The sequence below is a fragment of the Nothoprocta perdicaria genome, unplaced genomic scaffold (genome assembly GCF_003342845.1).
Source record: "Nothoprocta perdicaria isolate Ctin4 unplaced genomic scaffold, notPer1 scaffold_150, whole genome shotgun sequence".
Lineage (NCBI taxonomy): Eukaryota > Metazoa > Chordata > Aves > Tinamiformes > Tinamidae > Nothoprocta > Nothoprocta perdicaria.
In genome coordinates this window covers 1,765,052-1,792,981 of record NW_020454650.1, presented here as the reverse complement: position 1 = coordinate 1,792,981, position 27,930 = coordinate 1,765,052, and the positions used below count along the sequence as shown (strand labels likewise).

At 41.7% G+C, this 27,930-nt stretch overlaps 2 protein-coding genes across 2 annotated transcripts; one reads left to right on the top strand and one right to left on the bottom strand.

The window, feature by feature from the left end:
- Positions 1-26: 26 nt before the first annotated feature.
- Positions 27-27,882, bottom strand: ACAD11 (acyl-CoA dehydrogenase family member 11). The gene is made up of 20 exons (XM_026034822.1): positions 27,746-27,882; positions 25,586-25,685; positions 25,208-25,333; positions 23,897-24,058; positions 23,303-23,467; positions 21,396-21,543; positions 20,575-20,696; positions 19,445-19,551; positions 19,176-19,302; positions 17,007-17,084; positions 16,480-16,618; positions 16,260-16,367; positions 14,952-15,050; positions 4,607-4,673; positions 3,771-3,856; positions 3,470-3,541; positions 2,562-2,716; positions 1,225-1,341; positions 648-757; positions 27-390 (listed from the first exon to the last, which is right to left on the bottom strand). Exons 1-20 carry the CDS (start codon positions 27,880-27,882, stop codon positions 276-278), a joined length of 2,340 nt encoding a protein of 779 aa, XP_025890607.1. The 3' UTR covers positions 27-275.
- ACKR4 (atypical chemokine receptor 4) lies at positions 8,127-11,822 on the top strand. Its single transcript, XM_026034824.1, has 2 exons — positions 8,127-8,214; positions 10,737-11,822. Exon 2 carries the CDS (start codon positions 10,750-10,752, stop codon positions 11,800-11,802), a length of 1,053 nt encoding a protein of 350 aa, XP_025890609.1. The 5' UTR covers positions 8,127-8,214; positions 10,737-10,749; the 3' UTR covers positions 11,803-11,822.
- Positions 27,883-27,930: the final 48 nt, after the last annotated feature.

Sequence of the window (27,930 nt, the reverse complement as noted above, 5' to 3'; positions counted from 1 at the left end):
CAGTTAGAAAATGAATTTTATTTAATGCTATAAAGAATTCAGAGAGTTTAGAGCATTTGAAATATTTTTCAGAGATGTGAAATTTTATAGCCTTCCACCAMGCCCCTGATCTGTAAGTGCAGTGATTATAAGGAAGGGTTATAGGAATACACCTTGCTTCAAGCCAGAAGCAAATCTTTTGTAGTCATCCAGCTCTGGCTTTAACAGRATTATTGCTTTGAACACTACACTCGTTCCGTGATCTTCCCCCTGTAGGTGATGCCCGGTGGGGGCCATTAAATTTTTGCAGTTAGCTTCTTGGACTGGTCACGAAGCTCCCAGTTGGCAATGGTGGAGAGATGAACTTCATCGGGCCCGTCGGCCAGGCGCAGGCTCCGTATGCTAGCAAACCTGTGTAGGGAGCCTCAGTTAGGTGGGGAGGGGAGGCCTGCCAACCAGGAAGCACTAAGTGCCTGCGGGGCACTAAGGCCTGCACGGCAGCTACAGCAAGCAGGGGCCCTGCACCTGCTTTATCAAAAGCAGTTGATGTTTCATAGCCTCCCCTTAGTCAAGCTTACTACTACACAAGCTATCAGAGGTGAGCAGGCAGCTACATGCATTAAAAAACCATATGGTCTTTAAAGAAGATAAGTCTTCTTCCTACTCACATAGCCGCCAAAGGAAAATCCTGGGACACTCCACCTCCGCCACAGACTTGGATTGCACGGTCGATCACTTTAAGGGCAGCTCTGGGCACAACCACTTTGGTCATGGCTACCTGCAGTTAAAAGAACTCACATATCAGCCCTACAAGGGAGGGAGGGGGATGTTTAGGTGACAGTTTCATCGAAGCCTCAGTGTACCCAGGACGGGATGTGCTCTTTAGACTGAAAGACAGCTCTACTGTCCCTATTCCAGTACATAAAGTAAGATTAATGGCAATGACTACCCAGAACTACAGCCTTGTGTTAACAGACTATTGAGCAATGCTTTTGCTTCTTTCATTTTTAAATACCTCATCAGCTTGATCTTGGAAGTCTTCAAAGGGAGAGAACTTTCCAATATTGTTAACCTTAAGATGGACTCTTAGCTCCTTTATCTGCCTTCCAGAGGAAGTTGTGCCAGAAGGCCAAATTTTCAGGAAATACCGCAGCTCACATTTCAAGCAGCTGCCTTCTGAAAATGCACCAGTACCCCCGTTCCCTGCCTGTCACCCACTCCTATTCCACCAGGAAAGAAAGTCACCTCCTTCCGCGCGTGCCTGTTGCCCAGCCGGTCGATAATGCTGGCCGTTCTCAGCGTGAGCAGCCGGGCCTGCTCTATGGCGATGCGGCACTCAGCAATCCAGTGGGCAACCACCTCCTGAAGAGAGAGGACAAGCAAACGGGCAGAAAGTCAGCTAAGGCRGCCTGCCCTACCGCAAACCCTTCTTAGATTCCTCAGCTTCTGCATTTCCACTTGTTTAGCGGTGTCTTGGTGCGAACTAAAGCTACTCTGACACACAATCTGATACAAAACAAAAACCCCCGCCCTGTGACTGATACAAATGCTAAGGCTACAGCAATCTCCCTGGCAGGAAAGCGCAAGAGCAAAAAAATACAGACTCCTGCTCATTTCCCTGGCAAGGCACCTTGCAACCCACCCTCCTGCAGCCCTTCAGGGCCCATTCTTTACTCTCCGCCATCCTCGACCTGCTCCCCCTACTCCCAGCCAGGCTCTGCCCTTCCCCTGTGCAGTGCAGGGGCCAGAGGAGCACAGCAGGACGAGCAGGGCTGTTTCCTCCCCCACCAACAGCTGCACTCACTGCCCCTGCCTTGGCCCTGCCATGCCGATGCAGAACAAGGAGGCCCATGATGCAAAAAGATTTTGAAAGTGGCCTTTGGGGGCCCTGTTAGAAAACTGTTCCCTAAGAGCGTTGTGCCTACTGGCACTGAAGCCGCTGGAGCCTCCCCATGTGCAAGGGGAGAGCCTGTCACCAGGGGAGCCAACAGCGTCACGTCGCTAAGCGCCCTGGAGCTGGGAAGAACCATGGTCCCTACCCCAGCTGCGCCTCTGACGCACGCGACCTGGCTGCAGCTTTGTCAAATGTTATTTAACCTCACGGGGCTTCTGAGAAACCCTGGGCTCTCTSCACCCGCTTATGGTAATTCTAGCTCATGGCAGGGAGTGGAAATTTGGCCATGACATAACGCAAACAGAGAAGCTTCCTCTCTCTGCATCTGCACAAGCCTTTTCTACGGCCCGTGCCAGACACTAATTCAGTTTCCTCTTTCCATTGCCTATACTTGTTCCTTTCCRATAAATTCATCTTATCTTTTGGATGAGAATCAGGAACACACAAAATCCAACAGGCCCACCAGCAAATGCTAGAGCTCCCTACAAAAAGGGAGCTTTTCTCTTTTCCCTACTCCCCTTAACCAAATACAGTAATCACTGTGCTCYGGTGCCAGCGTTTCACCACGAGAGCCGGCCAGACGCAGCCGCGGCGCAGCGCGGGCTCAGCCCCGCGCCGCAGCCTCCGTTCCCAGAGGCACCCGGTGAGCGGCGGCGCTCAAGGGCAAGGCCCGGCGGGCCCGGCTTACGTGGCGGTAGAGCCGCTTGCCGAAGGTCTCCCGCTCTGCTGCCCGCTGGCACAGGATCTGCAGCGCCGCCTCAGCGGCCCCGATCGTCCTCATGCAGTGGTGAATGCGGCCCGGCCCAAGGCGACCCTGAGCTATCTCGAACCCTCTTCCTTCACCTGGTTGAAGAGAATACACACGTGCCCATCAGCCYGCTCCTGCTTGACATCCCTGGCTCTGAAGTGGCCACCCAGCTGGGCAGCTGGACGTCACTTCTTTACAAGTTGCTTTTGCAGGATTGTTGGGTTTGTTCACTTTAGCTAAATCTATACTGATGCATTGTTAATACTAGTTACAGCACGCTAAGCTGTAGAGGGCYCTGAGTTCTGAGAGGGTCTGATATGTTTCTTTTAACTGAAATATTATTTAAGCTTACATTGCAGAATACATTTATGAGATTTGTTTGAGAATCTGAGGAAACGAATTGAGGTTTCCAGATCTAACATCTATTTGAGCAAGAAGGTTCTCCCGGGAAAGAAATGTAGCTGGGAAGGAACTATGTAAACCCTGGCTTCCACAAGTGCAAGGGCAGCAGAGTTCTCCACCCACCAAGTCACAAGTGCTGCCCTGCCCCCTTTTTTTTTTTTTTTTTCCCCAGTGCTTACAGGCACCTAGGTTAGCACAGCTACACACTACAGCAGAACTCTGGTTCTTTAACAGTAAAATCTATGAAAATTGGGTTTAGGGCAAGTGTACAACTGACCCTTTCTGCTTTGCTTCAGGGAAAGAGCTGTAGAGCTTGGCTTACTTATCTTACCTAAACAATACCCTACCAGGTATCTGCAATAACTTATGGTGACTTATAAAACAAACCACTGTTTCTTAAAATTTATGCTATCATTATATCTAAAGGTATTAATACTGAAACTTACCTAGTATAATATTAGAGACAGGTACTCGCACATCAGTAAAGTGTATCTCAAAATGTCCTCCATGGATTTCATCTACAAATAATGCAGAAAACACAACAGAGGGTAAAACAAGGGAGGCTGGTGCATGCATTAAAAAACAAACAAACACACAACAACATATAGGCTTTTGATTCCTATCCCTTTTTCTACATGTGCATTTTCCTGGCCTATTTCATACTCAGCAATTGTTAGTATTACTGCAGCTTCCGAGATGATCGCGACCAAATAACACAAACCCAGCCGATAAACATGTCCTCCTTACCCAGGTAGCCAAACACTGAGAGGGGTCTTATCAACTTCAGCCCTGGAGTGTCCATAGGAACAAGGATCATGCTGTGCTGCTTGTACCTGGTGGAAACAAGAGCAAAAAGTTCTCATCAATTCCAGCAACTTTGGCCACTTTGCCAGACCACCACCACCACCTTCACTTTTTAGCTTACAGCCTCAGCTTAGCGCTTGCCTAAAGCAATGGCTGGGTTTGCCTAGACCGACCACAGCCATCCTGCCTGCTACCAGAGGGACACACATCCCGCAGTGCTCCCTGACCTAACTTCAGGTGCCAAACACAGCACTTATATTCAGCCTCTTCAGCAACGCTCTAAAAAGGCTTGCTTTTATCATCAGTTTCACCACCAGTGTAAGCTGGTTCAGACAAGCCAACACYGCCAGCAAAGGAAGGTTTTCCACTCTCCTGCGGGTCAGAGGAGCGATCCAGGTTAAAAACAATGTGGCCAGGGCACTGGCTTTGGGTTCACTGTGAAGGCAGTGAACCCAAAGCATTTTCTGGATTCAGTTCATCATGTAGCTGCACAAACACTTGAGCTGGTGCACAGCAGAGGAAAACACACAGATGTAGCTTAGTGACAGTGACAGTGRGAAGGTTGGGAGACTTCAGTCAACAGCAAAATAGGAGCTTGGTCAGACAYACTTTTCTCTAAACAGATACATCACAGAGCGTTAAAATTCCCCTGTAAATCATGACCACATCCAACAGATCAAAGCAACTAATACTATTCCACTTAATGAAGTTTTTGTAAGCAGTAACTGCTCTGCAAAGCAAAGTTTAGGTAGGTCTTTGAATAGCCTAGATAGCCATACCTGGAGGCTGAGGAATTTGGGGTTCTGCCCATTAAAATGGCAATTTTGCAATTTGGATTTCCAGCACCTAAAAAGCAAAAAAAAATCACAATCATAAACAATTCCAATATAAAAAACGCCCATGTGGCAGCATTAAGTTTCATATCAACCGACTGCACGCTCTTCCTTTCGTGCTACAGGGACAAAAGGCTGCAGGGCCTTTCTGTGTTTACACCCTGAGCAATGCGGCTGATGCATCTTATTGCTTAACATGCCGAAGGGAGTTGACTTGCGGGAGGTGAAGGCTCAGAAGCCAAACATCCAACCCTGCCAGGACCTGGCTCCACTTCTATTCCTACTAAGAGAGGACAAGAAGGTACTTGAAAAGGAATCTACTTATCTCTGCTGCCCCCCAGAAATTAAGCAACCAAGTGTGACACATGAAGGTTAGATGCTGAACTTCAGAAGCAAAGCTTCTTAAAGCTATAAAGGCTAAAGGCATCTATGCAGAAATGAAATGTTGACCACATCATAGCCATCAAATCTGGCAAATTAGACTAGCATAAGAGGTTCCATGACTACTTGGCTACTATTTCAGGCAACTTCTCTGGATGAAGGGGTTTTCCTCCCTTTATAAGAAAGATTCTAGTTTACTCTTCAAACAAAAATCTCAGTGGAAATTGTTATCTGAAAATTATCTGCCGGCATCTCAACTCAACGACAACATTATTTGATACATGTTTTTGTAGCAGGAAAGCTCGAAGTTTAATGGAAAAGTCCTAAAAGAAGATTCTGCCCCAGTTTAAACTGCATCATATTTCTAAGAAAATTTAATCCTCACAATTTTATTTTTTCTTTAAAAATTTCTTAGGAAAAAGGAAGAATTTCATTCCTTTCARTATCTAACAGAGACTGCTGGTTGTTGATATTCCTCTTCCGCAACACGCTGCTTGTAACAGGCTTTAAAAGCGGGGTTACTTGTGGCGTGAACCCTCAAAGCTGCACAGCCCTGATGAGCTAAAATAGCTGAGTGAAAATTGGGGAATGAGAAGAGAGTGGAATCAGACCATTAAGAAAAAGGGGTATGTCAAAGAGATGTCCCATTTGGGCAGCTAGAGGAAGCAGGTGACCAGCTAAAGAATAAAAGAGTGGCTGTTTTACAGTAAGCTCGCCTGCCAAGAGCAATTCTACACTCTTAAGAGCTCTCTGACTTTTCTCCTTCTCCACAGCAGGTAAAGATTTGCACAAGTGGCATTTTCTAAATCACATTCACCTTGAAATGAGAATTACAGCAAAAGGTATTTTGACTTTCTGTAATGACTGCTCCAACAGTTTTATAAACTGTCCTCAACTCGCATCTCTGTCTCAAAAACAACCTCCAAAGACAGAATTTCACCACATTGTTTGAAAGAAAAAAAAATTAAGAAGCTTTTATGTTGAACCTAGCAAAGAGCTCACAGCGAGCTGGACATCTGGTCAGAACTCCTAGATCACCCGTACAAATAATTTCTTGGAAGGCAAATGAGTAATTCAGTTTCCTATGTATTTTTCCTCTCTGAACATGCCAAATGGCTTCCTGGCCTTTCTGCTCCTTAGAGCCCGAAGCACTGAAAGCACAAAATAAATTTTACCCAACACTGACCATAAACACTAGAAACAGCTTCTCATCTCAGGCAAGACTCTGGCTGACTCCAGTGCTTTGGAACAAATGCAGAAGGTCTGAATTAAATAAAGTTCTCATTTGTAAGTGACATTTTTATTTTATTTACAGGAATCAAAGAAGYTGTAGGAGGACAAGGGGAAGAGTAGGAAAAAAACTGTCATTTTTGCAAGAATTGAAAGCAGCTTGCCTAGAAACTCAAAATTCAACAAACAGAGCAGAGATTTTAGAAGGTCAGTTTTAAGCATATGTTAATAAACTTTTGTATAAGTTTTTACAGAGTTGCTTTGCTCCAGCCTGCCCACAGGGCCTCCTAGCCACTGATGGCACGAGTACTTTTCCCCATGCACGGCACACATGTAGTTTTTGGGAGTCTTCTCAATCCTGCCCGTGCTTTTCTAACTGTGTTGGGCACCATGTGGAGATAAGGAACTGCAAGATGCCCTCTGGGCTTTAAAGAGAGATGGCTCAGGCCTCTAAGCAGCGACAGTCCTTGCAAAAAGGCAGGTCACCAAAGCCACCAAAACATCCTTATCTACTGCAAAGTTCTTTTGTCCTTAGCTATTGCAAAGAACACAAGTACTATGATAACTCAAGAGGAAAGCAATACAGAAACATGCATGGTGCTGCAAAGCGCTTTCCACAGTCTCTATTTCTTTTCCCAACCTATTTTGCTTTCCTTCTGTGAATTCAAATGCAGCTAGAAGCACTAGCAAACACCTGCCTGCTGCACTCTTATTTGCTCTTCATTTAGAAATTCTTTCCTTTTGCAAATTCCAAAGCAGTTTAAGCACTGACAGATGTGGCTAGTCCAGCTGTAGCAAGTCTATCCTTTCAGTCAGGATGCCAAGAGAAAAACCTGAACCCAAATCCGCTCTAAACCTCTATTATTTGGTATCAATATTGCATTTAGTGAAATTCACAGGGTTGCTTCTATAAGATATAGGAAAATCCATACAAAACAAAGTCCTTGGAAGGCTGTGGGAGGCCCCTGATACTCCCCATATACAAGAAAATAATACGATGCTGAACAGGCTGTGCAAACTCAAATAATTTACAGTCATTTTAGGAATTCTTATTATGAGAGTCCATTCCTCAGCACAGAGGTAACACTGTCTGCATGTGACCGCAGAACTTTTCCATCTTCTCTTTCCTGTAATAGCATCAGCTTTTCATAAGCCAGACAGCACCCTGCAAAGGGAAGGAAAACTGCAAATGGCAGGAACGGTATCTTTCTGTTTTCCCTCTTGCCTTCCYGCTTTGCTTGCAGGGCCTGTACAAACACTATCAAGCACTCACCTAAACTGTGAACTCGCTCCCAGGCTGCAGGGCTACCCGCTCTATCTCTGGTTAAACACTTGCCACTGCTTATATTTCTTCCCTCCCATATCCCTGGTTTTGTTCACCCTCACATAGCCACGCAAAGAGCCAAAATCCTTTCAAATCACTCAAAAAATGAAGCATGCCCTTCTAGTACACCCTGCTAAAGAGTTATTTAAAATAAGAATCCCTTCAAAGCCTGTGCAGGCATCTATCGAAACTGCAATACTGCTCAGATGAAATTACATACTGATTTTTCATTGGTGTCTCTGCCCCAAGCTGACCTCTCCTTTACACCTTTAAAGTGTGTGACTTGTTAAAAAGCTTCCGATTTTGTAAAAAATATTTGGCCTTTTAGGTAAAAACAAGCTATTAGCTAGTGAAATAGTAAGATCCCTGACTTTCCAAAGAGCACTTGCAGCCTAGCTGGAGCAGGGAAGAAGGCAGGAAACGCGTGTTCACACAGAGCAGGGCTTTCAAAAACGCAGGACTTGCTCTTTTTTTTTAGTGGCAAGACAAAATGAAAGTGCAACTGCCTTCCAGATGAGGGTGTGGTGCTGGAAAACAAAGTGTAATGTGCCAGACCCACTGAGATCCTTTCAGTGAAGCTCCTCTCAACTGCAGCACCAGCTACCGGCTGCTGACAAAGGTTAGTTTCCTTTTARTCTTTACTAATCTGTATTAATTATGATATATTGACCTTACATATAAGTAGAAAAGGCAGGATTTGCTCTTACTAGACGTTATGGAGGTTGGCTTTACAGAGAATCAACATTTCGCTAGCGTATCTCTTCATTTCAAGTTTTAAAACCAATGYGTTAAATAGCAGAGCAGGTTACTGATCAATTCATTCCAAAGAACAAAATCTGTTTACGCTAGGAATGCTAACTGAATTCATCATCTAGACATGYAAAGCTGTCTATTAATCAGCCCCCTAGAAAAGAGGTGTCTAACAGAATGCACAGAAATGACAAATATGAACAGAAAGGGCAGCCAGAACATGATTGTATTATTTTGAGAGAAATAGCAACTGTTGAGTATTAAATAATGGTTGGTGCTGCCAAGAATTCAGATTAGCCAAAACCAGAGTGAGGCAGTGGAGCCGGCTCCCTCGCACTGCCAGACTGCTCTGTGGCACCCAGACTTCTGCAAGCCTGCACCAAAAAGTCTGTTTATCTCTTTGCTGTYAAACATATCTGCCAGTGATCCAATTTAAACAAACATCCCCAGATGGGTTTTGTAATAAGTGCTTACAGTACAGCCAAACCTTTTGCAATTAACTTTTAATTTGCTTCTAATCTTGACTAAATGGATTAAACTCTCCGTACTGCAGTTTTTCTTCTGGTGAAGAAGGAATATTTGCTTCTGTCCATTTTAATCTCTTTTAGGAAACCACTATAAAGCTTTAAAATGTAGTTGCTGTTAAAAAATCTTGCTAACCTGCATGGTTGGGAAGGTAGGCACAATCTACCAAGATAAGGAATAAAATTAATTCYTTTTCTATTCTGCACACCTTACCTATGCAAAAATAAATGTCAGATGACAGGAGTCAGAACAAATTTATTGTTTAAAGTAGTTTAAAGTGTTTGGAAATGTTGACGTGAAAGTTCAACAAAGTCATTAAGGATCAAAACCAAGCCAAAGAGTTCATTTCTAACTAGCAAGTGTTTTTAAATTTAGATAGATGATTCACTGAAAAGAAATATATAAATATCAAGCAAGGGGGAAAGTTATTCATTCTTTCCAAGTATTTGGTCTGTATCCCTGAGTATGAGATCAATAAGTTATTTGTAATGAGAGATGGAGAACACTTGGAAAAAAATTTGAAGAGCTACTGGGTTTAGAAGGGTTCAGCAACTCTTCATTTAAAACTTTGTTTAAAAAACAAAAATAGTATCTGTAGTATTTGGATTTTTTTCAAATTTAAAAATGCCAAATAATAGCTCTGGACAGAATATCAGCATATGTTTTCAATACTATTGGCCTCCAAATCAGTCCCGAACATGAGACACAAATCTGTTTTGCATTTTCAGCAGCTTTATGCCACTGCTGCTGAGCAATCTTAATCCCATTTATTTCAAGAAAATGGAGTCCTGCAGAACTGGAGTTTTCAGCAGAGTTTTCAGTAAGATAAGAYGCATACAATTACAGGAAGAAAAGAATATACTGTAGGGGACAGCCTGCCTCAGATTCAGTCTGAAGATAAAAACACTTAAACTTCACCCTTAGGCAGACAGTGAGAACATAACCTTAGTGTTTGGTAGCATTAAGTCACGTCATGAGATGAACTGAAAGAACCAGCTGAGGTTCTGAGCTGTTTGGGAATCTGTGGGTTGTTATGTACACGATAAGATTCCTTTCCATACATAACATGCTGAGAAGTTTCCAGCTGTGGGAATGAGTGCACCCACGCTGCAGTGATTCCATAAGCAATCCCACTCGGGCACAAAGCCGGGCRCTGCAGGGGACGGAGACTGAACCAAGTAATTTGCTTCCACTGCCCGCTCCACTAGCCAGGTGGCTGATTCCACTAGCCAGCTTTAAGTGACCGGTATGTATAGGTGTGCCTGAGCAACAAAGCAGCACGCTCTCCCTCTGTTATAGTCACATCCTGCGCTTGCTAAAATATGTAAATAAACACAAAATGCTGCTGCTTTCGTCTCAGCTTTAAACTGTTAGTGCTGCGTATCCACTACGTGGTGATAGCAATCAGGGCCTTTGACCAGCACTACTTTGCTTTGCTAAGCTTGTATAGAGGAGGAAAAATAAATTCTGCAGACAAATGAATTTTGCAAGAGAATTTGGTCATACGCAACAGAGTCAGAGCAGTTTAAGCACTGCTGGCTCCTGGGCTGCAAAGTGGCAACCAGCGAGGTGCCCTCCAAGCCCCTTGCAGCGTTGAGCATGTTCCAAGTGAATCCGCTTTCCCTGGCATTGCACAGGTCATGCTCCATCACCCAATTCACGGGAGCAGCCGAGAGCTGGTCTGTTCTGCCACGGTCACTGTATAGCTCTGTACTAGCTCCAATACTTTGACTGTTTGCAAATGTATTCCTCATACCGAACTTGTTGGAATTGGAGATTTATAAGCAACCTAGGGATAGAATTTTAGATTTCAACAGAAACTTTAGAACTTAGAAGAAAGTTGCACTTCTTTCTTGTGTCTTGCAGGCACGGCTGAGCTATGAACAACTCAACTGATTACTGGATTGAGGGTGAGCTCAACTCCGCGATAGATTACAACGCATACGAGCTGCTTTGTGAAAAAGACGATGTAAGGAATTTCAGTAAATTATTCCTCCCCGTGTTCTATGCATTAGCCTTCACCGTTGGAGTTGCTGGCAATTCATTAGTGGTAGCAATTTTTGCCTACTGCAAGAAACCAAAGACTAACACGGCTGTGTACATCATGCATTTGGCCATTGCTGATTTGCTCTTGCTCTTCACTCTCCCTTTTTGGGCTGCAAATGCAGTGCAGGGCTGGGAGCTTGGAAGTGCAATGTGCAAGCTCGCGTCTTCCTTGTACACCATGAATTTCAGCTCTGGCATGCTGTTCCTGGCCTGCATCAGTGTGGATAGATACAGGGCCATCTCCAAATCCCAAGGTCAGAGAAGAGCTGGGAAACAGTGCAGTATAACCTGCATCTGGGTCTGGCTGGCTGCTCTTGTGCTCAGCGTCCCTGAGCTGATTTTTAACCAGGTGAAGAAATACAACGAGAGGAATGAATGTCTTCCTGTATTTCCACTGAACATGGAAACACTCTTAAAAGCAACCATTCAAATCCTGGAAATTATCCTGGAATTTCTGCTTCCTTTCCTAGTTATGCTGACCTGCTACTCAGCTACCGCAATAGCCATCTTCAAATCTCCAAACGCTAAAAAAACCAGACCCTTCATAGTTCTGCTGGCAGTAGTGGCCACTTTTATTATTACCCAGCTGCCTTACAACATTGTTAAGTTCTGGCGAGCCATAGACATCATCTACCTGTTGATTACTGACTGTCACGCCAGTAAAGTGATAGATGTTGCACTCCAGGTAAGCAAGAGCATTGCTTTGTTCCACGCCTGCCTGAACCCTCTTCTGTATGTCTTCCTGGGAGCCTCGTTTAAAACACATATTTTGAAAATTGCAAAAAAATATGGATACAGGAGGAGACAACAACAGAATGGAATAACTGAAGAGATTTCTATGAATTACGAAGATCACACAGAAGAAACCGTTAGCTTCACTATATAGACAGACAATTACTTTCCTTCAACAAATGAATTATTTACTAATGAAGATGTATGCTTTCCACATCTGCCTTGCAAGTCAACTTTCAGAYGAATTTCTAGACCTAGAAACAAACCCAGACACTACAACAATGCAGTTCAAAATAGAACATGTTGATCAAAAACAAGCAGCAGGCRAGAACTGTTATAGCAAAAGTGCTAGAAACCAATGCAGATAGTGAGGTTAAAAAAATGCTTTAAAAGGGTCACAGCTTTTATGTAGTTGAGAATTCAACAATCTATACRTGCCTAAAATGGAAAAAGAAACCAACAGCAATAAAGTCACAGTACGGGAACTTATATAACAAAAGTTATGTTTTCATGCCTTTTAAATGTAACCTTGTAAACGTGCTTCTGTATTTTGTAACAGCTTGGAACATTTTCCTAAAAAAATAATTTCCRTGTTTTTCCCTAGCTATCATTCCATAGATACCCTTGCAGCAACGAATGAAATGAGGAACCAGTTCATAGCAGAGATTTAAAATGGGGTGGAGGAAGCAATTGCATGTTTCCATACATACATACACTTATATATACACACATATTAACAACATCCCCCATGAAAACCAACAAGTCCTTCTCTGGAAGTATCTATCTAAAATGACCTTTCATTTCTCTCTCATTTTCTGCTCACTCTGGACTTCAGTGGCCCACCAGAGCCACATTCTAGTTCTCTGGTTCCGAATCTAGATTCCCAAGAAATTATTATCCAGGCACTCATTCTTGTCATTTCCTAAGAAATGGCTCTGCTTTCTTCTCATTCTCAAAAAATCCTTAGGCGACAAGCATCAGGACAACCAAGGAATGGCCTTATATTTTGCCACAATCACATATCTTAATTTTGATCTATAAGAAAAATACAGAGTTTTGTATGTACCTTTATTGCATGTCTACAGCTTTCACGTGCATAGTAGGGGCTCTGAATTTTTATACCTAGCTCAAAAAACTCACATCACTGGCTGAAAGCGGAGGATAAACTACATGCCAAAGAGCCAGACGCAGACAGCTATATCCTTAAGGAAGAAGTTAAGGATAGGGAAACCCTCACCTGCAAAAGCAAGAAGGTAACAAGTGAGTGAGTGAGTGAGTGAGTGTGTGTGTGTGTGTGTGTGTGTGTGTGTGTGTGTGTGTGTATACACAAAACCTACCTACCTACTTCTGCCATATTTTTAGTGTCTTTGCTCTGCCCAAGGTTCCAGAAAGTGCTCATATTCCAGGAGCCATTTCATTTTGAGCAGGCACACAGTTTCAACCATGTCCCTGAATGGCACCATGTGAAGATTTGGTTTTGTAAATGTCAAAATAGTATAAAGTATTAGCAAGAACATAAGAAAAAGGGTTAAGTTAATCTTCTGAGTCACAGCCTGGAATTTCTAGTAGGAATTTGTGAAATGAACCAGACATTGCAATAATTATAATCTTCCAAAATAAAGTATATGAAGACGTAATAAAATGTAAATATATATGAAGARTGCATTGGCTTCCATTTTGTGCGTCTCGTTATCTTTGCTTTGTTTTAGTACGTACTGACATCTCTCATCTGAAAGGCCAGAGCCCTTGCTTCATGAATGAGGAAAAATGAAGAAGGCTCTGACTCCTTGTGGAGCTCATGCYTGAAGGCATTTGTACTCTTTCATAGAGGGGTACAAAGCTACTCCTGTCCAGAGCTGGCCAAGATTCAAGGGAAGTGGCAATTTTTCATGGATTGCAGGACTCGGTCCAAATGTCTTGATACATTAGCTTTCAAATTGAAAGAGTAGTGATAGGCCACACTGCCCCACATCCTCTGCTGCTTACGAAAGCCAGCAAGAGTCTCTCATTCTTGGAGACCGCTCCTAGTCACACAGTTATAGACTGGAAGAAAAATTTCCAAAATAACAGACAAGAAACAACAGTGGTATAAACAAGAAACGGGCCTCTTCACTCTCTCCTTTGGATGTCAGAAGCTTACAGAATTTCTGTCCAGTATTTTGTAGAAGCACGACAGCGTGAACTGCACTCAGAAGTGTTTGACACATGCTGCACAAATGGTCTACTCGGACACCACAAATCTGACATGTTTAAGCCATGCTGTATTTACTGAGCAAGTGCAGGGTACCCCTGCAGAGCAGAATCCCAGAATGGCTGAGGTTGGAAGGGGCCTTTAGAGATCATCTAGTCTAACCCCCTGCTCCAGCAGGGACACCTGGAGCATGTGGCACAGGGTGGCATCCAAGTGGGTTTTCAAGACCTCCAGAGAAGGAGACTCCACAACCCCCCGAGGCAGCCTGTGCCAGGGCTCTGTCACCCTCACAGTGTCACTCCTCACCTGSAGATGGAACTTCCGGTGTTTCAACTTATACCCATTGTCCCTTGTCCTATCACTGGCCACCACCAAGAAGAGTTTGGCCCCTTCCTTCTACAAAGCAGGTGACTTCCTGCTGCAGATGCGAGTTGTGATTTATCTTCATACTACTACTGGTTGCTGCTGAGGGAACATAGCGACCAGGCTGGCAGGCTTCTGGAATTTCCAGACAAACAGCCAAGGTCCTCAAGATCCCCAAATCCCCCACTAACCACACCAAAGAAAAGGCAGAATAGGAGACCCTGGCTGGAACACAGAACTGGAACACAAACTCTTGGCAGAGTCTCGGTCCCTTTTCCATGTCTGTCTTTATACAAATCTGACTGTCCTAATTATTTTATTAGAAATAACACAAGCCAAGTCACGCTGTCTTACGTTTGCTCTCTCCCTTCTTTAAAATTCGTGTAATTTATTTTATGACCAATATCTTTTGTGCTTGATCTCCTACCAATTCTCCCACCAACCCCTCAGGGACTGCAATGCACACTTGGGAGACACTGCCCCAGAGCAAGGGAACAGTTCTGATGCAGAGGCAAGATGTCCAGCTCATACCCTGCCCCTCTAGCTCTGAAACACCAGAAAGGAGACAAAGAGCCCTATCTCCTGGTGAGCCCGAGTACTGCAGAAGCAGAGCAGAGTATGCAGTTTTCCCAAACAAAGGTTCATAAATAAAACATCCAAGTCTATCTTGGAACTCAGATATTTTTGTTTTACCAATTCTAAGAAAGAAATTTAGACTCAGCCACTCTTATTAGATTTTCTGTGCTTACCACTGCTCCACCACTTCTTGCCATTGATCACGTAGCTGTCTCCATCTCGCTCAATGCTGCATTGCATATTGGTGGCATCACTGGAAGCTACATCAGGCTCTRTGTTAAAAAAAATGGATATAGTTAGTACTACCATCACAAATACAGGGATCGACATATGTTGTATACATACTATATTGCTCCCAGTGGAAAAGCTGTTTCAAAATCTCACTGCTTGTGGTCAGCGACAATCCATTTTCTTGTGATATTTTATTCATAGGCAGCTTAAGTTGACTTGTTCTTGGGCCCCAAATACCCTTTATATTAAATAAAAATGTTTGGAAGGGAAGAAGGTTAAGTCCTTCCCCTTTCCCTTAAGTCCCCCCCTTCCAACCTACTATTTATATAGATAACAGTCATATCTCTTCTCATCCTTTTTCTAGGCTGCTCTCAAGTGAAAGTAAAAGGGGTTTAAGCCTCTTTTTTGACAGAACTTGACTGCTTTACAAAATAGGTTACATCAATTGGTTGTCAGCAGTGTCAGCAATGATCTTGAACAGAAAAGATTCATTCTTCTCCTTTCACACTAATCTTCTTTGTTAGGACAATTTCTCTCAAGTTTTCAGTAAAAGCACCTTTTTACTCTTGGAAAACAGAGTGAAACAGAGCGGCAAAGAAAGGGTCCATCTCTAAGACCAAGTTCTCTCAACTCCTGCTGAGACAGGAAGGCCAAATTTTTTGACATGACACATTTAAATGTTACCTTCCTATATCAAAGTCAGGTTTTTCAGAGGTGCTGAAGGCCACAAGATTCCAAGAGTAAAAATGCATATAATGCTGAGACATAAAGTATATCATGTGTTTCACTAGTTATTTTTAGAGTTATGCCTCAAAAACTCCAATTATGACATGATAGCTACGCAAGTTTAGTCAAAATCGTCATGCTGGTACCTACATGTATGCTTCTAGAGAATCCCCAAAGCATATTACAAATGGTAACTGCTATTGTGAATCTGGCTTGTCCATACTATTGTAAATCTGTTTTGTACAATAACCTGTATTTCATTAGTATTCAAAATAAACTGAAATACGTGGAAAGCAAATACCAATTGCCAGTGAGACCTGGCAACTAACGAGACAGTGAGCTCCGGAAGTAGACCAAGAGTGCGTAACTCTGCAGTCACACCTCAGAGATGTCTCCGTGTTCACACTCAGAAACCCAGTGGAACTATCTGCATTAACTGATTAAGACACAACAACTATGTTTTTCATAGGCTTTTATGACAATTGTGCCAGTTGTCTATAATTCTCTTCTAAACAGAAATTTACCTGTCATGCAGAAGCAAGAGCTAATCTTCCCTTCAAGGAGAGGCTCAAGCCACGTCTTCTTTTGCTCTTCAGTCCCATACATGTGCAGGACCTCCATGTTTCCAGAGTCTGTAGGAAATCAGCAGGCACATTTATTTTTGATACACCTAACTGGTATGGCATAAGCTGCCCACCTTTCTACCATTCTCAGTATTGTCACTAAGGCACAGGGCTTGCTAACCAGGTGCGTTACAGTTGAAAACTTCAGGGGCAAAGAAGCATTTCCCAGTCTCTTCAGCTATTAGCGCGTAGTCAAGTTGGCTGAGACCACTGATAGCTGGGAGAAAAAGGTTCCACAGCCCTTCTGCCTTTGCCATTTCCTGTTGAAAGAATTAAAGGAAAAGGACACTAGCAATAAGCCTTCATCCTGCAGTGAAGTTTGGCCTGATACCCATCTTCTTCCTTCCTGCCTAGCACAGTCCAACACATATGACCTTTTATTTTTTTTCCCAAGTAGTTATTTTCAATAGATACAGCCTTTGAGCTAAAGTTGAGGTATATCCTTTACAGAACTCGCTTTGCTTTTCTCCTCCTTCATTTGCACGTCTCATCTCCTCTTGCATGTTTCCTTTGCTTACTTCTTTCTCTCCTTTCACTGTTCTTCACTGCTGAAGCCAGAATAAGTTCTCCAACAGCAAACTTCCCTACTCTTCATGTCACTGCTTTTGTTTCTCTTATTGCTAAGTGAACAAGAATATTATTGAATACCTTCAGTCTGTCAAGTGCTGGTGGTTTCTTCCATTTTTCCTTAGTTTCTCCATGTTCAGCATAGTATTTTATTATTTCCTTAGAGAGAAATCAAAAAGTTGCTTATTAAATACATATACACAATTAACATACACAAATGATTATATGGTTTGTTTCTCAGCCTTACACTTAAGGAACTAGTTATCTTTCTTCTAATATTATACACTAATTCAAAAATTAAACCACAATCTATTTTACAAGACATCAAGCACATCATGAAGATGACTAAAATCAGTGCACTTCACACATGAAAATGGCTTACAATGATTTAAAATATGTGATGATAAAAGTAGAAGCAATGGCTTCTGAAGATACAAGTAACTGGTACCAACTAGGAGAAATATACCTGAAAGCTAAATACCAATTAAAGCTTAGCCTGAGGTACTGGCACTTAACATATAGATTTCCTATCACAACACCCAGATATACAAGCTAGTTAATTACTTTTAATAGAGTAAAACCACAAAGAATGCAAGTTTTCTTCTCTCAAAATAATTTCTTGAGTAGTATTTTCACAAATATATTTTAGTGGGGCACTTCAAATTTGGCCCCAGTACTAGTTTTACAATTAAAAAAAATAGTGTCTAAGAAACACTCCCTTCTCTGTACCCGTATTCTTCTTCTTCTGCAGCAAYACTGAAATGTAATCCTAAATTTCAATTCCAGGTAAGCATTTTTTGTGTGCTTATTTTATGAAAGTACAYGATTCCCTTTATTACATATAAAAACCCTACAATAAGGGAATTCCAGAACTAGAGCCTACAAGTGGTGATTTGCAAGCCTGCCCCATTGTCAGAAATAACATACAAGGGCACCACTCTTCATTATAGAACTTTCATGCTATTTGTGGTTCATTCACTTGTTTCTAAAGCAAGTACACCTAATTACCTAAAAGATTCCCTTCCAGAACAAAAGTCTGTCTCTAACTAGTTTGGGATTAAGAAGCTTTGGATACCAATAAAGCTTTGAATACATCATGGGAAATCTCTTGTGGTATGCATGTATATTCACAGGTCATTTAGATTAGTATGCTCTCTACACCTCTGCCTGAAAGGAAAACCACAATCAACCATCACTCCCAAAGAAACACTGAATTTGGCAACAAATGTCACCTGTGCTTCCACTAAGCTGAAAATTAAATTAACTTTCCAAATAAATCATTTTTAACATTTCCCTAGATTAAGAAGTAGTGAGCTTCACCTCATTTTCCCTTTCTCTAGTTAGATAGTTCTGTTTCCACTCTCTGATTTCAGACCTTCACTGGTATTATTAATAATATATCTAAGAATGAGGCTACACTGATATGTTATGGAATCATGTTCAATACTATACAAATAATACCTTAATAATAATCTTTTTTAAAAGACAAGGAACAGAAGCATTCAACATTTCATGGCTAAAAGCAGTAGTTTCCTTTCTGAACTGACAACCTAAAGTATATTTCTTTGACACAAATAAAAAAGCCAAAATCATAATATTTTCAAAACATGAGATTTGCAGAGTCACAGCAAAAAAGGCAATATGCAACCACAGAAATTATGCAACAATACTTCATAGAGCATTGCATTACCTTTCCAGAACAAGAACAACTCAGGATAGTTGCAAGTGAAACCAAAGGCAAAAAATATCAGAAGAACAACAAGCTTGTCCCTATTCTAGCAGAAGACGACTCACTTTCTCTAACTTAATTATGACATTTCTGTCAAGAAATTTGACAGCCACAGTGTAATGAGTGTGCTGCAACAAGCACAGRAGCAGCAGCAGAGACAAGGCAGTACTTAGTACCAGGCTGTTCTGTGAAACTGCTTTCTGGCTACTCTCAGTTTCTGAACAAAAGAAAGGAAGGTGAGTAATACACTCACAAAAAACTCTCAAACAAACAAACAAACAACCCCACCAATGTTCTGGTGTCTATGATAATATACCAGAATTCACAGAAGTAGTACTTTCAATAAAGGTTCTGTGAATATAAATTCAGAGAAAGGGGGAGAAAAAAGGAGCGGGGGAGAAAAAAGGAAGGGAGCAGAAAAAAGGAAAGGAAAAAAGAACAAATATTTCACACAGCTAAGCATCGTAACCACACGGACATTCTAAGTCAATTAAAATAAAAAGAACGCTAAAGGCTTTTACCTTCTCAGCTGGGTATATGTGCTGTGCCATGAACTGCTTTACCTTCTCCAGAATTTCTTTCCCTTTCTCACTTTGATGGAAGACATCTCCTGAAATTCTGTGATCTACTTTGCTGCTGAAAGATGATCTAAAGAAGAATATCCAATAGATTAAGAAATACCACCAATTTTTCCCTGATAACAATGTAAGCTGCCTAATATGGGCATTTAAATCAGTGAATGAGTTGCAAGCACTTGCTTGACCTTAGGCCAGGAGTTTAGATCTCCTACCTTTTCGAGAGCTCTAGCCCTCTCTCCGCCAAAGGCTTCACCATCTCACCAAATTCATGACTGTTCTCTGAAGAAGCATTTCCAAGGAGATATCTAGCATATATGCCCTAAAACCAAAAGGAAAGGCATCTGTGGTACAACCAGGCACTTCATATTGTCTCTCTCACAGATAGTTGATTTCTTCTGCTAGGTAACAAAAACTTAAATATATATAATAGRAAATACATCAGCAGTCAATGTAGTTTTATGACTTACAAGCTGAGCTTACCGAGATATGATAGCATTACTTCTGGTCCCATCTGATATAATGCAAAGGCTCAAGCCCCCTAAGCTAAACTAAAGAAATCCCACAAGAACCAGAAAAGCAAATAAAGACTGTATTTGCACACAGTACTTCAAGCAAGCCCAGCCTGTTCTTAAACTGATACCAGTATATGTATGCTTATTATCCAAAGCTACATGAACTGCCCACACCTACACTCTAACCCCAAATTAAGACCAGAAAGTTTATGTTACTAAGCTGGGTTCACGCTGCAACTTCTCATAAAAYTGTATGCATATCCTACAGTGGCTGAAAATCTAAAACTATTTCTTCTACTGGCAGTCAATCAACAAAACTTATTTTCTCCTGCAGTCACGTCATGACTAATGTGTGCATTTTTCCTCAAAAAAGCCTGAGTTGACACAGCCTCCTTTTCATGTATAGGTGATTTATATATCATGTTGACTACTTTCACGAATGCTGCAAAACCTTACTAATATCTTTGGTCCTGTGTCATGAGATTTAAACTAACCAGAATATCCAAAACAAATCCAAATGATTTGGATTGCCAGCACACTGGCACATCGATAACAAAAAAAAAAAAAAAAAAAAAAATTCACACTTCCACTTCTTATTCTGCTTTAGTGTACTCTCCTAAGCATTTAGCTACATCTGAGACAAGGTACTTCATGCAGCAGGAACTTTACCCTAGAGAGTCATCAGTCATGACCACAAAGGGACAAACTGGAGTACAATGTTTTCAGCTATTTCTGAAACATAATTCATATTCTGAAGAAGTATTATTAATATATAAATACTTATAATAAAAATACACATCACTTCAGAAAAATACCAGTGAATGTATTACCTGGAATATTCCTGCTATTTTAAAATATGATAAAGCAAGAAAAAAATTCAAGTGGGGAATAGTACTGTTAATACCCCTGCAGCGGCAGTAAATGCAAATCAGTTCTTCAAATGAAGGAGTTTCTAAAAAAAAAAAATATATATATATATATTTTAATGATACTCAACATTTTCTATGTTTTTCCACATTGTTTTTCAAACATTTGAACTGCTTTTTCAGCTTCAGGATACCTTCAACTTGCACAGTAAAGAAAACAAACAAACAAGAACAAAAAAGACTCCTCTCTCATGAGCTAAGAAATACATGAAGAGGTGAAAAGAAATAGAAGTGTCAAAATTCCAGGCAAGCATAAAACTTCCCACTCCACATCCCACCCCAGCCATGACACAAATTGCACTACATTTTCTTTCCTTTTCTTTTTTTTCTTTTTTCTTTTTTTTTTTTTTTTTTAATAAGCTCCTATTTAAATAAATTTTCCTCTGGTATCTCCAAGAAAGCTCACAAATAACCTTTGTAAAACTAACTACTGTGGCTAATCTAACAACAACATATTACAACAGGATTATCTGTTCTCATAAGGAACCCTACTAGCAGTACATTTTCTTTCCTTTTCTTTTTTTTTTCTTTTCTTTTTTTTTTTTTTTTTAATAAGCTCCTATTTAAATAAATTTTCCTCTGGTATCTCCAAGAAAGCTCACAAATAACCTTTGTAAAACTAACTACTGTGGCTAATCTAACAACAACATATTACAACAGGATTATCTGTTCTCATAAGGAACCCTACTAGCAGTACATTTCAATAAAACAAAACAACTTCATACCTATAGTTCCTTGGAAACGAATGACAGATCTTTCACCTAAGTTCTTCATCGATGTAGGCCAAAAGTAGAAGAAAGTGGCATATGTGAAATCTGACAAAGGATGACCAACAGTTGAAAGCTCCCAATCCAGCACTGCCAAAACACGAGCCTTAAATAAAAATAAAAACTCTCATGAATGACAGCAGATAAACAAGTTGAATTTTCTACATCCACAAATGCTCAATCCACTTAATATTCAACAATATTTTTGCTGGAATGTGCTCTGAGGTAACCATATAAAATTAGACACACRCGTTGTAACTGTCTGCAGTAAAACCAGTGCACAATGGGATCTAGAGGCATTTAAGATTCACGTAGTTGTAGACAAGCGGCCATGTTAACAGYAGAAACTCATTCTATACCATACACCTTCGAGTAATGGCTTTCTTGTCATAAATTTCCAAACTGTTCTATTCCAAATATGCTTGAAATACAATATTCTGAAGAATCCTAAGAGTATCGATAGGTTTCTTTCGCTTCTAGTCCTTTATATATAATCCAATCCAAATACAATCCACTTCATATAGTCCAAGATATAATCTGCAATGAGTGCTTGTAGTCTAGCTGTCCTGTAGTCCTGCATGACCATGTGTGTCTCTGCATGATCCTTTACTATTGATTATCTTGAACTAGGTACGAAAGACTTTCTTATGTGGCAATTCCTGCATACCTAGGAACAATTTCTGCGGACTATTTACAATTTCATCTTCCAGCAGTTCTAATACAAAAGTAAACAAAAATACATTAAGGTTGCTATTTTATTAATAACAAAGGTGCATACGTTTTGCTCTTGATTACGAAGAGGTGTCAGAAACAGAATAGATTTAGAATTAATTCTAGGGACTCTCTGACACCTCTTGCCATCTCATGATGAATAGTGGAATAAAAACAGAAAACACAGAATGCATATATTCTATTTTACTTAAAGATTAACTTATGAGATAAGGTTGCTAAGCCTGGTAAGGTGATCACAGTCGATTTTAAAATTACTATCTCTATATCATAAAAGGGCTGTTTGTCCCTTACAGAAGTAAAACTACTTCACAAATCATATTTTCAAGTCCAAAATTGCTATATTCTGCAARTATTGCAGAGTCTTGACTACAAATAGCAGGCATATCTTTTGCTCACAACCAAGCAAGCAAATAACTTAGAATCATAATGAACTAAATTTGATTGCATGGATACATAGCTCCTACAAACTAGAAAACCTCTCTTCCTTTCCTTTCAAGATGAATGAGGAACATTAATGGTCTCTATGATTTACACATCTTTCATAACTAAGTAGCTTCTAGAAATTTTTCTTTGCGTCCACTGATATCACATATGATGCATTTAGATCCTCTTCCAAAAGCTGCTGTGGTCAAGTCCTCCTGCAGATTTCAAGGGGTTTTTGAGCAGATGCTTATGTAGTTTAGTGAAGTGAGCCTTCAGCATGTTTTTCATTCTTCAGTGCATCCAGCAGGATTTATATACATGAAATGTTTTGTTTCTGGACTTTAAAATAGGGAYATCTAATGAATGATCCAAGTAATTAACTCCTACAACAGAAACTTGTACTCTATTAGGTACCTAAGCTCCTTGCCCAGAACATATGGAAGAGGTTAAGTTCTCTACTTTTACTTTCTAAAGTTGTATAACATCAGGATACAAAGGACAGAAATATTATTTGCATTATGATTTGCCAAGAGAGTCAAGCAACTTTGATGAATCAGTACTCATGCTGCACATATTCTAAGCAGGCCTTACACAGACATAGAACAAAACACGTACTAAAGCATCAGGTAAACATCCTATTAACTGGTAGGGCTGCAAGCAAAAAAAGGACCTTACTGTAGTATTAGACATGTATAAACAAGTATCAGAACCTCTGTTGGGTGGAAGATGATGTTATCTATTCTAAAATCCCCATGAATCAGCGTTTCCTCATTGTCATCAGGGGGCAAGTTGTTTGCTAACCACTCAGCCAGTTGGTTCATGGCAGGAATATCCGTATGAGCTGCAGCATCGTACTGTTTTTTCCAAGTTGACACCTAGAAACATAAAACACTCAAACAGTTTTTTCAAACTGACTGACAAGTTTTTCAAAAGCACAAAATTATGAAGCCAGTACTTCTGGGCTTTGACTATGTTACTTGTGAATTCAATAAAACCCAGTCACTTCGCACTTTGCACTGTGTGATTAAAAGACTCAATGAAGACTTCCTCCATTTCTTATTCCAATCTTACTTACGTAGCCAAATCCAGTGTTATACCTAAATGAATGAATAACATTCACCACTTGCAGATTACAAGCAATTTGAATGTAGCAATAATTTTGCAATTGTACAAATAACTGAATAAAGCAAAGCTGTTTAATAGCTTAAATATGATGGTCACTTTTAAGGGACATTAATATTTTAGCTTGCAATTCAATAAACTTTCAAAGACTTGACAAAACAATCATATTTGAAGATCTCTACCTGTCTTCTGCAATATCCTGGTCCTCTGCCAAATCCTTGGAGACCCAAAGACTTCAAGTCCAGGGAGTGCAGCAGGGCCAGTGTTTCTATCATTGCAATGTACAGAGCAGAACGCTCTGCTGGGCCCACTTCAGGTATTGAGATGTCTCGGAAGATGCGACCCTAGAAGCATCATAAAATCAAGTATTTGGTAAGATATACACATCAGGAGGAGAGAAGGAAAGCTATGCATATCAGAAGCAATRCAGTGAACTAATGCCCCCAGTGCAGTCAAAGATCTCTATTTACTATCTTTCTTGCCCAGTACAGGTGAAGAGCTTCACAGGAATCCCAAATCCTTTATGCCCAGGATGTCCACTGAAAGCTGAGCCCTGAGGAATTGATCAATATGGAATGAGGGAGACTGGCCTTCTGGCCTTTCCCATTAATAGCTAAGAAAAATAACTTTTTTTCCCCTTGACAGCTGCTGTCACACAATGATTAAACACAGAAGTGGCCAAGCTTCTGGATGCCGAGTGTCACTGGCTCTCACAAAGGGCCTGGGTTCCTCTACCCCACCACAGGTTTTGAGGGTGAGTGCTACAAACCCAGTGCTGCAGACACAGAAACAAGACAACAAAGCTGAGAACGATGCTCCCCCAATCTTCACTGAGAAATCCCACTATAGAACAAAGATCCTACTGCATTACAAACTTTCCTTTTCTAGTGTGGTTTTCTACTCATTTTCATCGGCTTAAAAAAAATGTTCCTCAATATCCTGGTAACTTTTTAAGTTTTAAAACAATCAAATTGTTGATATTTAGCAAGAAAGGTTGCAGGCTGAGATATGACTAGCAAGCAAAATCTCAGTTCTTTAAAATTAGTTTTCAAGAAAATGTGATTTTATGTAGATTACTATCTTCAGTGTTAAAAAGGTGCGGGGATTGGATTCAGCATAACTTTACAGCCTCACCTGACCTCCCTTAACTTATGCCTATGATTTTCACACATTATTTCAACTCCTTTCAAGAAATCCTCCTGGCAGCTCAAAATGTAAAAAGGTTAAATGCTGAGCTGAATACTTCAACACAAAGAGAAGGACACTTTGCAAAAGCTGAAGCTTAAATAACATAAATAGCTATTTAAGAACTTTCTGATAAGTAGCACTTTCTGAAAATATCAGGAAATTATTTCTCTTTGTGTCCTCAGGATATACTGATATACATAYTAAACTCCCCAAACTTATGAACATACTTATCATCAGAGAAGTTAAGATAATTTAAAAGCAGCTTATAGCAATGRAAAAAAATGCTTTCATATTGGTTGACCAACCTGCACATGCTTCATTACATAAAACTCTGTTCCAATGACAGAAACATCACTGCAGTACATCAGGGGCTCAGGGACTGGAAATCCAGCTGAGAATAAGGCTTTCTGCACATGATATTCTCTGTCAATCTGAAGAAAATATAGAAATTTAGCTTCAGTAAAAAGTTCCCAAACATAAATCACTACTTTGCTAAACACAGTACACGACAAATCATCCTTTTTAATGCTTTGTTTCACATATCACACAGAAAACTGGAAATGCTCTCATTAATTCATTGCATTTTTAGACAGATAATCACTGAAACCTGTCGCAACATCATTTATAGGACTTAAACACCTGCAATAAAAAGTGTTTGGTGCTTGTCAAAGAAAGTTACTTACCTTGTGAGCTCCAGGTAAAAGGGGACCATGAGGCTTCTTCCTGAGTACATAAGACTGCCCATCCTTCTGGAGATAAAAGGTTGGGTTTGACTGGCCTGAGCTACAAATAAGATGATTTGAATTACTTATGAATTCAAGTCCCCAAGCATTTAATATAAGCAATGAAAAGTGCACTGTGACTTGGCCTGAACAGAATGGCAAGACACAAGAAAGAGTTCTTCTCAAGAGTTTTCTTTCAAATAAAATCTCACAAGGATGTTAGTGACAGCCTACAAAGTCAGACCTGCTATTGCCACATATAAGAAAGGTGTCTACTTTCACTGTGGATGTAATTTGTTCTCTTGTGAAAGGAAGATAACATTCTCTCCCCTCCCGCAAAAGGTATTATGATCGTTTTGAAGGTCTGCAGTGAATGGATGGTATTAGCCTTTAAACTACCTAGTGTGAAAGAAGTCAAACTGAGCAGAATTTGCATAAGATCATAAGCGTTTTTTCCTTTTGGTGAGCTGCAATTTCAACAATGCAAATGTACAGAAAACTCTCTAAGTAACTGATGAACTCCAGTACCAAGTCTATTCATCTACTTACACACATAAGGCATTGCCTAAAGCAATTCCAACAAGTGCTACAGTGACAAAGAATCACAGAAATTAGACTTTTCAATCATATATGCAAGTAAAGAGAAGACCATTCTAGACAAATTCTTCATGACACCTAGATCCTCATTTTCCTAAAGGCTGAGGAAAATGAGCTAATCCATATGCGGTTCTCTCTCCATTCTGGATTATTTATAAGAATMGTTAAGATGTAGCCCAATGGAAGATTAGACAACTATTGGGGGGAAAAAAGAAAAAAAAACAAAGTCAAGCAAATTTTTGCTCTCATGCTCCCTAGGAGGCTTCTGTTTTCCCCGTGCCTGGCAGAGGACAATCAACACAAGAGTTCAGCAGGTGCACTGTGCAGACCAACACTCTACCAGGCACAATAAAGTGTTGGATTAACTGAAGACTTAAAGCGCAACTACAAGATGAATCAAGTAAGAGAAGCATAAATACTGCCAACTTGTTAGCAGATTTTACTATTGGGTGCTCTCCTGAGGCCCTTCGTAAAGTTCCTCAGATCAAAGTATTTGTGAAGATTGGGTAAAGTTAAGGATTTGGATGGATGTTTCAGAACTGCATCAGAACACAATCAAAAATTGGGTTAGCAAAGTTTCTTAGAGATAGCTTAAGATAAAGCAGTTGAGGTCATATTTACTGTGAAATTAAAATATATATATTTTCAGAATCCCATTTTTTCCTAATTGCTTCTGCTTTGAGGATACATCAGCTATTTGCTGAAATGCCAGCTACAAAAAAAACTTCTCCTGTCAAACAGGGTTTTGGAACTAGAGCGAGGGCCTCACTTGTGCCACACGTTGCCCTCAGGGCATTAAGGGGAACCTCAGCCCAGCACAAGGCTGCTCATTGGTACCTGCCTTGTTTAATTGACACCTGAAGCCGCTATGGTGACTCTGGACACCCGTTGGGCAATGAAAGGCAGATAAGCCACGATCCATAAGTAGGTGAAAGGCGACAAACATGGAGGCACGTGCCCAGGCAGGCTGCACCCCAGGGGCTTCTGCCACCAGAAGAAAGTCCACCCGAGACTTGCGTTAAGTGGCCCAGGTGCCACCTAGGGGAAAGGCCACCCCCTCTGTCAGGGCGAACTTTGCCTTCTGCGGCACTGCCAGCCGCGAACCAGGGCCCAGCGAGCCCAACCGAGACCAAGAACTCGCCCCCCTCGCCAAAGGCGCCCCCCGCTCGGCTCCCCCGGCGGCGGCGCCTCCCGGGCTGCCCCTCAGCGTAACGGCCGCCCGGCTAACGGCCGCTTACGGTCCACGGCCGCCCGCTAACAGCCGCCCACCAACGGCCGCCCGTTAACAGCGCACGGCCACCCACCAACGGCCGCCCGCTAATGGCCCACGGCCGCCCGCCCACGGCCGCCCACCAACGGCCACCCGCCAACGGCCCACGGCCGCCCACTAACGGCCACCCGCCAACGGCCGCCCGCCAACGGCCCACGGCCGCCCACCAACGGCCACCCGCCAACGGCCGCCCGCCAACGGCCCACGGCGGCCGCCGCGCACCCCTCGCGCGGCCCGGCCCGGCCCGGCCGTACCTGTACTGTCGGAGGGCGAGCGGCGCGGCGGAGTGCCGCGGGAAGCCGGGCAGCCAGCGGCACAGGTAGTGCTCCAGGCGGCCCTGGTCGAAGCGGTGCCGCGAGCGCACCTCCGTGGTGCCCGGCTCCGCCACCATCGCGGCAGCCCCGCTCCGCCCCCGCGTCGCTGCGGCAACCGCGGCCGC

Excerpts from the sequence above, each read along its gene's own strand:
- ACKR4 (XM_026034824.1), top strand. The coding sequence starts at position 10,750 with ATGAACAACTCAACTGATTACTGGATTGAGGGTGAGCTCAACTCCGCG.
- ACAD11 (XM_026034822.1), bottom strand. The coding sequence starts at position 27,882 with ATGGTGGCGGAGCCGGGCACCACGGAGGTGCGCTCGCGGCACCGCTTC. Across the intron at positions 25,334-25,585 it reads TTTTACCTGGAGCTCACAAG|ATTGACAGAGAATATCATGT; the intron begins GTAAGTAACTTT and ends TATTTTCTTCAG. Across the intron at positions 758-1,224 it reads ACAGGCACGCGCGGAAGGAG|GTAGCCATGACCAAAGTGGT; the intron begins GTGACTTTCTTT and ends TTTTAACTGCAG.